The sequence below is a fragment of the Pleurodeles waltl genome, chromosome 8 (assembly GCF_031143425.1).
Source record: "Pleurodeles waltl isolate 20211129_DDA chromosome 8, aPleWal1.hap1.20221129, whole genome shotgun sequence".
Classification (NCBI taxonomy): Eukaryota; Metazoa; Chordata; class Amphibia; order Caudata; family Salamandridae; genus Pleurodeles; species Pleurodeles waltl.
This window is the reverse complement of record NC_090447.1, coordinates 1232299670-1232313360: the sequence shown is the minus strand read 5'-3', so window position 1 is coordinate 1232313360 and position 13691 is coordinate 1232299670. Positions and strand designations below refer to the sequence as shown.

General features: G+C 36.6%; 1 protein-coding gene across 1 annotated transcript in view; it reads left to right on the top strand.

Annotated features, from left to right (window-relative positions):
• Window positions 1-13453, top strand: part of SERTM1 (serine rich and transmembrane domain containing 1) — a 343801-nt gene extending 330348 nt beyond the window's left edge. The window contains exon 2 of the mRNA XM_069205520.1: window positions 10868-13453. Within this exon, the coding sequence (XP_069061621.1) occupies window positions 10978-11307 (330 nt within the window). The 5' untranslated portion in view covers window positions 10868-10977 and the 3' untranslated portion in view covers window positions 11308-13453. The remainder of the gene's footprint in view (window positions 1-10867) is intronic.
• Window positions 13454-13691: the final 238 nt, after the last annotated feature.

Here is a 13691-nt window from a genome sequence, read left to right as displayed (position 1 = left end):
GGTGAGTCTTTCTTCTGTTTCACGTATTCAGGACGTCAATCAGGACAACCCCTTCTCTTGCTACGTCTATCCGGTGCGTCCTGAAAGGAACAAGAGGGACTTGAATCAGAATATCTTTCAGGAGCTTTTAGATTTTCTCTATTTCTGAGAGTGTATCTCCTGTCGGAGTTGTCCGGGTGTGGAGAATCAGCTCTCTGATTTTGTCTATCTTTAAATTGTTTTTGTTTATTCCAGAGCTTCTTAGCTTGACTAAACAAGCTCCTGTGCTTGTTTAGTATCTTCCTTAGGGGTGGTATTCTGTAATTCAAGCTTCTTCGGCTTGGCTCCCCTACTATCCCGTCCCATACTTGTATAGGTATCAGAAATAATTTTCGGTAGCTCTTTCTGCCGGTCCAAATGTGGAATCTCTCAGAGACGCTGGTGTATAGCCAGTGCTACCGCTTCCCCTTTGATGTTACTGAGTATGATTGAGGAGACTGTGATGAAGTTATTCACTAATTTCATCCCCAAATCCAGGGCTGGAGCAGCCCCGTGCTCATTCTGTATTTGTTTTAACAATCCCAGTAAATTGGCAAGTGTCGGGGTACCATGTGTGGTAGTATAAATTGCAGCAAAGACTGTACCCTAGTCATCCACCAAGGGAACCATGCCAAAGGGAAACCACATTGTGAGAATTCTATTTTTGTCCTGTGGTCCCGTATGGGAAAAATACAGCTTCCAGCTGGTTTGTGTTCTGGGCTATCCAGAACAGTATTTTCTCTTGTTCTGTGGGTACCTTACCTATGATAGTATATACTGTTTGTAGATTAATCCCAGTAGCCAATTGATATCCAGCAGGTGCTGGTGGTGCTGGATGCGCTGATGAAGTGTTCAAAGTTCGCATTAGGAACTGAAAATGTCATCTGTAAAGTGTGACTAGCTCAATGTATACATTTTGCAGGTCTGCTGCCTGCATGTTTTGTATACCTGGATGAGGTGTGTATGTGGCAAACATAGGCCATGTTGGTCCATCATTACCTAGGGGACCTAATCTCACGGGTTGTATTACATGTGGTAGGGCACCTTCGAACCAGATCTGATGCTCCTGATAAGTGAGCGGTATTTCATGATGCTTGGTACCGTATTGGTACATTTGCAATTCTCTATGTGTGGAATGTGAATATAGTGTTGTATTCCTTAGAAAAGTGAACCCAGGAATAAAATGTTTCTGTTTGGTAAGCTTCACTAGCTTCCACTATGAATGTAACATCCCCGCCCTCTTCTACAAGCCATGCGCTACTAGGTATAGAGTTAGTGCTTGTCTAGCATTCTCAGGAATTTCTATGGCGTTAGCCATGTTGTGAAATGGGTAAAGAGATGGATCACCAAAAGGGTAGAAAATCTCTTTTATAAGTTTGAGCTCAAACAACCTACAGCCTAATTAGGTAGTCCCTGTTCAGCTGAGAAGGATCTTCCCCAAGACCACGGTCATCTCCGTATAATGGTACGTGGGTATCTGAAGTATGTGAGACAGTGATAGTCGGGGCATCCGTAAATTAGTGCCTAAACACCATTGTTGTTGGCACCATGTCCTAGTTGGATGCTTGCTTTAGGCAAGACTGCTGGTTTAAGGAGGACAGTAGTTATGTTTGTAGGCGACAATGCCAATCCTACAACAAATCGTAACTGTTGTCCCAAACCTTCCGGCTCACAAGCAGCAACTCACCAGAAACCCAAACAGAAAAAGGTGATTTGTGGAAACCTTTACACATGGACTCAAGAGTGTGACATCTCAGGGAGTGTTGTGATGAAACGGAGATTACTCCTTTCTCACATGAGCAATATGTCTCAGTCAAACACAGGCAATTAGGAAGATGCAGTAAGGTTTCAATAGCTTTTATTTGAACAGAACTGCTATCTGTGATAAGTTATATGGTCTGCAATGATAAGGATAATGAACAGTGCAAGAAACAGAATGATAAAGGCAAGAGTCATTAGTACAAAGACCCCCACCATCCTGTGTTAGCGCGTCAGACCTTATTAAGTAAACTTACAAGGGGACGCAAATAGGTCGATGAACCTTTTGGCTTGCAATTAAGATGTTCCCACCATAACTCCAGTACATGCATATCAATAGTCCATAATTAATCAATATAATCAACAATCAATGATAATAGCATTAATAATCAATGGAGTCAGTAATTGTCACACACCATGACCCCTCAGTCATGAATAATCACACCTTTAGTAAAAGTTAGAATATTTATTTCCCTATATTAACAATGCTAATGTCACGTAAGATAATCTCAAAATCAAACGATACACATACAGAAACAACATTGGCTGGCAAAAGCGGCGAAAGAAACACAATCTAATCAAAGCCTGAACTACTACACATTCTAAGGTTACAATGCAAATCAATAATAAGAACAATTGCACAAATGATATCAAATACATTTCGATTCAGCAAAGAAATTCATCAAATGTTATCCCCTATCAGCAGACTTTCATTAGTGAGAATCCTTAACCAAAACCAGATTAGCATCAGCACGTTGGGCTTTATGCAAAACAATTTAGTAAACATAAATTTAGAAAACATCTAACTATGACTCTATCAAAACAGTGCAGGTGGTACCCAGAAACAAAAGGCAAATAGGCATAACAAACACATGGGTACAAGGATACCTTCCTCAATTGAATCGGCAAGCTAAAATAGTCTTCATCATCAGGACATCAGTTCAGTCAGCAAGGCATCAGGATTCAGCATCAAAATTCAGAATAGGCAGAGTCCTAAAGCATTAAAGTTAAGCATGTCTCCTGTCAAGACGCACAAGAAAATATAGACCTTTCGGCCAGCAAGAAAATGGGCAATGGGCTAAATGGCTGCTTCTTCTCAGTGCAGTCCCATTAAGTTAAATTCCCTAAAACTATGTTCCAAGTCCCTATTGGTCAAGGGATCGCATGTTCACACTTTGTCCAATAAAACTAAAACTTTGAATCTATGAATTCTACCACTACTCAGTTCACATGTCGCAGATTGGCTCCTCCTGTAATGTCCTCATCATCCGGCTTGTCAGATAACAATATTGTTGCAGTTTTGCTCCAGTCTGTGTCTCTATTGTTCTCCTCCAGAGAAAGTCAATCTTACACACATTGCACTCACAATGTTAAATTTTAGCAAGAACAGCATCTTCTAGCAATCGGTTCTCATGAGGAAGACTTTTAGCTACGAGCACATTTAGGCAGTACAAATGAAAATCACAGTTTAATTCTCTGAACAGCCATTTATTAAACGTCAAGAAATACAACTTGACATGAGGCTGGGCAACTAGGCCAGGACCTCCGCTAAGTTAAGGCCCACATTTAATAAAGCTTATACATGATGCATAACTCTTAATATGACATATTACTACATTAGTCAAACATATACTCAACATTTCCTATTAGTAAATCATTAATAAGTATACTTCGTGAACATTAGCGGCCACTCAAAGTGACCACATTTTTAAAGGCGTGCATTATTTCTCTAGGTTAATACATTTTCTACACAAATAAATTACTCATAGTACAAGAACACTCATTAATATTTTTACTAAAACACCTGCGCTAGCAATCCCTTCTCTGATGACTAAATGTGTCATCACACTAAGCTATCACTCACAAATTTTTGCTTCAGCTAAAATTCTGTCATTTCAATCCCTTTATATTTTTGTTCCCTTTTTGAGTTTCTCCGGAATCATTTTTCTCTTTTCCTCTGATCCTTCTTTGACTTTTTCAATGTAATCCTTTTGCATTTACATATTCCCCATATTCCAATTAGGCAAACCACAATAATCAACATCCCCAATATAATTTTCAACAAAATCCCTTTTCTAAGGTTGCTAAGCCAATTTCCCACTGAAGCAAAACCCTTGCCAACCTTTTTCCAAATACCTGGTTCTTTTAATTCCTTCAAATCAGCACTTTCAGTCGTCCGATTAGTAAGGAAGTCTCTAATTTCTTTACTATTATTAGGAGTGAACGAACAACAATGCCTAGAATTAATCATTCTACAAACTCCGCCATCCTTCGTTAAAAGAATACCTCAAGCATGACGATTCTGAAGAGTCATAGCTCTTTTAGCAGCTAATTCAGTATCTATCAGGAGTATGGCACCTGAAAACTTTGTCAGCATGTAATCCACAATAGTAGACAACTTTCGAATCTTTATCGAATTCAGAACAACTCCCACTGAAGGAATCATTGCTCCAAATATATCTCCCGCTATACCAGAAGGAGAAAACAGAAGTTTTCCTACATGTTGCGCATCTAGAGCTAATTTCCCTTGTGTTTTAATTGCACTATAAGCATAATCATTTCTGTAAGTCCTTTTCTCTAAGCCTTTTTCTAACTTCTCCTTCAGCGCCTTTCTCCTGTCATCTGTATGATCTAGGAAGCTCTTCTCCAAAGGTGTAAGCAAGCATGTTAGATAATTGCAGTGTGCGTAAGCTGTGCCAAATGTCAATGTAGGTTCAAAGAAACCTCTAACTAATACTATGTCAAATGGTCTTTGATGGCAAGAAGATCCTGTCCATAAACACAAAAGATTTAAAAGAAATCCACTGTTTCACTAGTAACCAGCATAATTTGCAAAGGACTGCCGTTATATGGTCTTTTGTAGTGGTCTTGGTCCAAAGATGCACTGCTTCATTCTAAACAAGTTGTTTATTTGAATAGAAGGCATATATAGCGTTGTCATACTCCAGCCTCATCTGGAAGAACCTGCTGGAGCACTGGGACATCTGGCTCTCAATTAACAGTTTACAAGAAAGTCTTAGCAACACATCCCAGCCTCTAGGCAGCATGGATCTTTGACATTAATAAGATTAGCCAGGAGCTGTGTATAAATTAATTAATCATCACTTTCTTGAGCAATAATGAGAGTTTGGTGAGAGTTCAAAAGCGTTATTATTAAATTCCTTTATACCTTCATCTTTATTTAGGCAGCATTCATTTAATTAAATAATCAATTAGCAGAGTATATAATTAATATTTCATAAGCACTTCAGAGAGCTCATTCTATAAAGGAAAGAGTCCCTATTCAAAGAATAAGGGTGGTTAAAAGGGAATGGAGCATCAAGAAAAGGTGTTAGTTAGATCACAGAAAGAGTTCTATGGAGAAGTGATGAGCAAAGCTTAGGTTCAAATATCAGAATCAATCAAAGCAGAACTTCCCTTAAAGAAAGGTTTGAGAAAGTCAGCAGACTTCCGGTCAGGGTGAGTGCCAATGAGTAAATGCAGTGTGGAACACACGTTTATAGACATTGCAGTGTTAAACTTTTGCAACATGTTCATCTTTCAATCACATTATATGATTCAATTTCTACTTAACATGATACATATTGTCTATGAGAACACTATTAGCTAATCTACTAAATAACTATTCTTATTCATATTACCAAAGGCTGTTATTGTCTGTTAGAAAGATAAACATTCTTCTTCACTACTTTGCATAACTTTGTGTTTAGTTCTCACCATTTATTAGCTTCAGGGGTTTGCATTTTGTATTCAAGCTTCTTTATTACCTCAATAATGTACAAGTTCTCCATTCATAGTTCTACAATATTTATTTTTTAATTGGAAACATTTGCAAGGTCACACGTCAGCCATTTACTCATGTTAATACATTTTACTGAAACATATGCCTACATGAAGTCCAGGAACAATTTTATTTCACATTCTTGAACTAGGTCAGTTGTGAAAAATAAATAAATAAATGCAGCTTTCAGAAATTCAAACTAAATATTTGTAACTGTGGCTGTTTCATACAAATGTTCTATTTTGAAGTTTAAAGCACTTGCTTTTCATATGAGGCATACATGTTAATCCTCCATGTGATTTATTTTAAATGCATTGTTTTTTTTTAAATTATAAAATCACCTCCCTCAAGCCCCTTTACCACTGGGATGTATAAGTTCTCTTCAACAAACAGGAATATGCTTTCCAGTGTCTTTAATTGCCAGTAACAGGTTTTCACAGTGTTAATAACTTGATCATTCATTGACTTAAGTTCATAATCATATCCAAATGTTATACTGTTTTTGAGGGAGCTTCACACAGATACATTTATGGTGGCCAGATTAATAGATTTATATCTTGCTGTTCATTGGTGGTCAGTAAGTATAGTGGCCCGCACATTTTTAGGAGCTTGTGATTAAATGTTAATCATTTCAATGAGAATAGCAGTTTAGAATACATTTTTATCTGGAGTCAAGAAAGTGGCTACTTTCAAAGCGTGCATATAATTATGGTATTGATGGATGGTGTTAATTGTCTAGAAACATATTGCTTGCAGCCTTAAGAAATATCTAACGTAATAGATGTGGCAGTGGAACTAAGATGGAGGTCAAGTAATAGGTTCCCTGTAGGGTTCTACAACAGAAATAATGTTGAAACCCAGAATCTGAGTAGAAAACAGGTCTTAATTAACTAAAGAAGCAGTGCAAGGATTCATTACTTTCCAGAAACCATCCAAGAAATTACAGAATATGCATTCCTTTTGGAGGCGAGGGAGTCCCCCATGGAGATAGTGAGGCCATAGACATCTATGGTGAAAATGGAGGAGAGACCAGCATAAAGCTTCTTACAAAGCGGAAATGCAATCATATGGAACGTTGTGCTACAGTGATCATTAGTCATTAAAACATAGCATGCAGGTTGGTCCAACAGCCATGTTTTATTATGGCAATGAGTTAAATGAAAATGTATATAAAATTGAAGTTAATAAATCCTAGATGTTTTAATGCATCTGTATGGTAGCATTTGAAATTCATTGCAGCCAATCCAAAACCCGTTTGTGATGCAAACAGCCAGTAGAGCTGGGCAAAGTAAGGATGCAGTTTTGAAGACCACTAGTCAAATTTGGGATGCAGTGCTACCCCATGTGACCCACACATGCTGTAAGAGATATAAATAGTGTTTGTCCGTTTGTGTGTGATATAAATGCTTTAAATTATTTAGTAATTAACTCATTCATTTGTTTATTTGCACTTCATGTCTGCGGACAACAACATGATGTTGGTAAAAGACCTGATACTGTCTATTTTGCTATTAGACTGTGAGCACTGGACTTTTCAGCTGGAGCCATATAATGAACAATGTGCACCTGTGGAAAAAAATGGTTAGCATATCTCTGTTTGCACACAAACTGCCATGTTTCTATGATTTATACCTCTTATCATAAGTTTTTGCACATGTTCTCTTGTGATTAGCATAGATGTGCCTGTCAAATTTTTTATCAGATAGCACTAATTTTAGGTCTGTCTTGACAGCATTGCTATCACTTGAATGTATGTCGTCCCTGGAAAAACAGCCTTAATAAGCGACTCTTGGAGAGGGACTTAAGTTCGCCCACATGTAGATTTTCATTCTACAAGCTTTTGATTGTGCTGAATGTGTGTGCTTCCACTGAAAAAAGAGTGTGTTTATGACCCATTTTGACTCGTGGTGAATCCTATGCTCAATACAGTAGGCATGAGTTGGTTATGGTGGCAGGCCAGTGATCTAGGCTGACCAAGGCTGATCTGAACATTTGGTTCAAAGGTAGAAGACTTGACATATTTATTGTAAAAAACATATGTTAAGTACATAGGCCTTTAGTTGTGGATTATTGTTACACTCTGTTAAAGTCTGTTGGTGGGTATTTCTTTACAATGAATTTCCTAGATTTCCATAACTAGCAAAGGGGTTTAGTGTTGAGTACCACAAAGCCTGGGAGTAGAAAATTTGGACTATGAGAATCCTTGTTAACATTGTACATTGGTTTGCAAACTATGATTGTGTACATATTTGAAAATCTATCACTGTATGCCTTATGATTGCTGTGTGGGAAAACCTATGCACAATACAGTAGGTTTAAGTTGATTACTGTGACGAAGATTATATACCTTATTAGTTCAATGGAAGAAGTTATGTCCGATGCCATATATCTGTTCTGTTTATTTTGGAAAGTTACAACAAAAATAGTAAGCATGACCTTTTTATTTCAAAAAACGTTTGTAAAAGACCAGTAGTCCTTTAAGGGTGGATTATTATTACACTGAGATATCCATTGTTAGCTGTTTCCCCATAAAAGGTATTCTATTTTGTTTCCCCTAGAATAATTTTGTACATAAGTCTAATTGTATGGATGAATGCCTGATGGTTTTTTGTGACAAACTCCTGCTTGCACATAAATGGTCGGAATTGGTTAGGACTTGATGCCACTGATTAAGGCTAATTGGTTCAAAATAATATCTAATACCATAGTTACTAGATATATGTAAAGCCAATGGCCGTCAGGGTGGATTACAATTACAATTTCATTTCAAACGGTTACAAGCTGCTACCTTTAGTGTTTTACAAACTTTCTATTGCAAGCATAAACTCACCATATATAGAAGGCAGCATTTAATCATTTTTCTCAATTTATTTTATATATTGTATTGGGTTTGTGTGTGTTTTATTTGAATGGATGAGTGGGTGAATGTATGAATTGAGAATTAGTGCAATGACGAGTGACAGAGTGCATACATTATGAGTTACTGAGTGAATTAACTCACCAGTGACTGAAGTGGCACTTTCAGTTATAAGCCAAACCTATTGGCAGTGCCAATGGTTGTTTGGATTTGTGCCCAACTGATATCATGACAAAAAATCATTACAATTGAGAATATGCCAAACATTTTTCCAAATTTCCAAATAGTTTCTCTGAATACCCTAGGCATATATTAACTCAAAAGCTCAAAAAGAGGAAGATACTTTGGAGTCCTATAACCCTGGATATAGCGCACACTTCTGGATAAAACTTCCATGAGAGAAAATTTCCCATGTAAAATCAATAAAGACCAATCTTGTTCTGAAATCCCTTCGTACCTAGTCAAACAAAAGAGTTTAATGTGACCTTCTTTACATGGCAGACCTGTTAAAATGTTTTTCATGCATTTATTGAGCTTCAAATTTGAATGTTTGTCTCACCTCTGACAAAATATCCATCTTTCTTGTTCTTAATGGCCTAGGACTCTGTAATAACCACCTCAAAGTAATAAGGGAAAGTAGTTCACTTATCACCATTTGCCATCATGCAGTATTCAAATCAATGAAGTATCTTGATTGGATCATTACAGACTGCTTGTTTTGTTTGCTGAAGGCACATCATTCCCTTTCTGTCGATCAATTTGAACTTGATAGATCTGACATTTTAAATACTGATGAATGTGCCTCAGTCTCTTTCATTCAAACAACGTCCTTTATCCTTTAAACTTGAGCCTTTTCTTATAGAATACCTCCACATATGGGAGTCTGATGCCATGATGAATTACTAATATAACTTTGATAATAGGTTTGTACTTCACTTACAAATGATGTGTGTTTTACTTTTATGTGAAAACATGTCTTACATGGTTCACCTGCCTGATCACAGGTGCAATCACAAAAGAGAAAAAATATTTGTTTATTCTAACTTGCCTAGATCTTTTGGATAATTTTATGTCTGGCCTATGGACAGACGTAGATATGGAGATATATCAAGGGGTTATAGGTCAGCCCTCTTCATCCATTGATCTCTTTGGTTGTCATTCTTGTTTTGCCTCGAACTGCCACATCATATCACATGGGACAGTGGGTCAACCTACTTAAACCATGAGCTATCCTTAATTGCACACAGCAATCCTTGAGTACTTGCGCATTCACCTAAAGGCGTACACTTCAGGGACAACACTTTGCTTTGAAAATAGTTTTTTCATTGCATTCACTTTTTTTTTTTTATTCGTCTTTGTGTGTGTTTAGATTGCTTCTTTAGGTTACAGCAATGCAAAGTCACTTTTTCTATGCACCAATATTAATCATATTTTCCTGCGATGTACTTAAAAAATTAAAACATATTTTACCTGCACTAAGTACACTGGCCTGCTAGGAAGCACCCGTACTGTTCTATTAAAATTAAGTGCAATGCTTAAAATGTACTTTCTTCTTTTTTTTATTTAACACGTGGCTGTCACCATTAGGCAGCATCATGTTTTCTTATGCATTTTTTCTAAAGCATATGCTTGCATTAAAATTTCTCTAAAATTAAATTTTGCAACAGCTTTCCAAGTCTCGGACTATTTGGCTTTGCCATTGCTTGTTCCTATTCTCACTGCAACTTTGCTTTCTTAAAATTTACGAACAGGAAAGGTGCAGTGGTCAAAAAAGTGAACAAGACAAAAAGAAACATGCAACTTCCATTGTCAGCTTTTCTGTAACAACATCTATAGGGGGATGTTCCTATACCATTGTCTCAGAGCATTTATTTATGTGACTATTAGGCAAAGTTTAATGTATGTACTTAGAAATGTTCCGTTTTTTTAGTGTACTCCACTTTCATATTGAGGAGACCACGCTACTGTCAACTAACATACTATTATTTTATTTTTACAATGATGAGTTTTTTCAAAAGTGTTAAAATGTTTTAGAATATTAATCTAATAAGAACTGTGTCCCGGGTTTGCGATTTTTCTGTCCAGTATCTTCTGATGAGAGAGGATATCTTTATAACATATGGCATGAACATAACACAAGAGCTGTACGTGAGAGACTGAAATGTATGTAAGGACACAGTTCAACTAGCCATTGCAACTCTATTTTTGTAGTGTATTATTTCTTTGTTGATTGTAGTGGAAGAGGGTATTTTTTGTATTATTCCCAGAAACGTATTGTTTATTGATGTATTTTGCTGAGTTGGCTTTTTAAAAGCAATATCAAAACTATTAAAATTCAGTTGAACTGACATGTTACACGACCCATTTTTTATTAACTACCTCAAAAGATGAACTTTCCTCTGAACTAAAATAACGTTTCTAATGTTATTTTTCATTTTCTGTTTTAACTACAGAGTGGAAATAGACTTCGCCTGGGCTAAGGAAAGGATTGGCAGGAATGTGTTTCAAAGCTTCAAGTAGATGAGTTACTGGTTAACATCAGTTCCTGATCTACATATGAAACATGGCAGAACCTGGGCCCTCATCTGGCTCGATCGGACCCATGGGAAATGGAACTTTTTTGGAACTATTCCCGACATCTATTTCAACATCAGTGGATTCAAACTCCTCATCCAGCCGCCTCTCAAACGTCTATGTGTATGTCTCCATTTTTCTCAGCCTTTTGGCTTTCCTTCTCTTGCTATTAATCATTGCTCTTCAAAGACTGAAAAACATAATCTCTTCAAGTTCCTCCTACCCAGAATGCACGAGTGAAGCCGGGAGTTCCTTTACTAATTTAGAAGTTTGTAGTATTTCTTCCCAAAGGTCTACCTTATCAAACCTGTCTGCTTGAAAAGAAATGAAATGGAATATATTTGGAAGGGGACTTCCTACTTAAGTATCTAAAGGTGTTGCATGTTACATTTGCTTTCGATTGCTGTTAATTATGAATAAGGATTCTTAGCCGGCTCTTTTATCTTCATTCATCAATTAAGAGACAGTCTCAATTTTTACTGATGTACAGTACTTAAGAAATATTTGAAGCAAAGCTGACACCTACCCGTTTGATCTTCTGGAACAGAAAATAGAACCTTCCTTCAGTTATAGCTACGGAGCAGCACACAAGATGAAACTCTCTAAAGTGAATGTTATATCTTTTGAATACGTGGATGACGAATGTTTAGCGGGCTTAGCATAGCCCTCTTCAGTGACAACACGACAGTGTCTGCTCTCATGTCTAGTGTAGTTTCGTCGCCATTGACTAAATGCAAATTCACAATAATTCATGTGTAAATTCACATCTGAAACTTTCAACAATTATTACTTTTTTAATGTTGAATGTGCAGCAGCATTATTTTTAGGACATTTAAAGATATGTTTTCAAGGCTATGCACCTTGTCTTTTATTTCAAACAAACTGCATTGGACATAGTAATTTGTAAATGTGACATCTTTATGCAGCACTTACCAACCTGTCAAGGCCGCCTTTAATTTGATTTCCTTTTACAAAAGAATAAAAACAGTTTTTCCGTGCTTCAATTATTTCAAGCACAAGGGAGCCATGCCGAACCCAATTTTATTATTTTGCTATAAATCATTTAAGGATATAGTATTTAATGAGTAGAGGGAACATTTCTTCCCGTTTTTGCCATGAAGCTTAAGAAAACATAACGCGTTCATGTCCCTTTTTTGATAATTAGAAATAACATGTTTGCTATGCTGTTCGAGTGCCGGCCAGATGCCTTGGATTCTGGCAGAAAGTCTACACATACTTACGCATTCCCTGACTTATTGAGAGAAGATGTGACGTTGTTTTCCGTGAGGCGAACTGGTGTCTACACACTTTGCACAAATGTTTAGCCAGTTATTACTGGAACACAAACAGCTGTTAACTTGAACATTTCTAAGAAAATCAGTGCATTCCAAAAATACTTACAGTATCATGACAATCACAATTTCACAAGAGGAAAAAGGGACGAAAGTGTACACATATGCACATAAGAAATATGTAAATGAGCAGTTATTGTATATATTATTGCTAAACAAAATGTGGAAACAGTCAACGCCAATACAATAGGAAAACTAACATTTGTTGGCACATACATTTAAGATGCTACTCCCCATTGCTCTATTTTTGTCGAAAAGCCTTACGCATTTGAGTAATATTTACGCTTGGGAATGTGTACAGTTAGTTTAAAGGTTCCAAGTAAGGTAACTTGTTTTCCACAAATTTCCTTAGATCACATAATTGCCAGACACTCTCTATCCGAGATGTTTTGGTGATTTTCTTAAAACCTTCGTTGGTTGCAAGTATCTAAACTCTGAAGTTTCTGTACATTAATTTTCGAAGTTTCGGTTACAAAAGAATGTAAATATAGAACACTTTTCCACTTGTTCGAAGTATTCCCTGTTTTGTTTTTTATTAATGCCCATCCAGATAACTGGATGCTTAGTGAGCCCTGTGAGATATAGGAACGGAAATACATAAATAATTTGCTATAGTCATGAGAGACCAGTTAATCTGTTTATTTTACTCTTTGTACAAAGTGAAGCAATCTGAAACAGGAGTTTACTGAAGACATAAAACACTGTGGAGTACAAGAAAATTAAATTTACATGTTAGTATTAAGGAAGTTCCAAGACCAATACCACTGCCACTTCATAGGTTAAAATATGTTATATTTATTTAGAGGTCTTGTCTTGTAGTCACAGATCCCGATGTTCAAATATTATGGAGGAATTTCTGTTGTGAGAGCTTCACTGTAACTGAATGAGGGAATGCTGGTTGTCGTTTCATTGAACTGTTTAGTATATCACAGTTTTTCCTGTTGTTGGTAATATTGAATGACTGTGTTTTCAACACACAAAATTAAATGCTATCTTTTCATGAAACCGTGCAATGCTTGACAAAAACAACATTATCCACCATAAGATATTCTTTTCTATCTGAGCTTTGCGAAGTAGCAAAAACTTAAATAAAGGAATATTGAAGTTCTGCAACATGATTAAAAACATGTTTTCAACAATGTTTGTATAAGTAAACATACCTTTGGAGTCTGTTTGGTAAATGAAGTGACATTTTATTTCTTTGCAAAAAACGTGAACTTCTTATTCTTTAGATAGTGAAAGATGGACTACTTCCAATGGTGATTTTCAGACCCATCCATTCTCATACGCACTATATCTCCACCTGTGAAATCATCACTAGCATTGTTGGGAACACTGTGAGAGGTTAGGG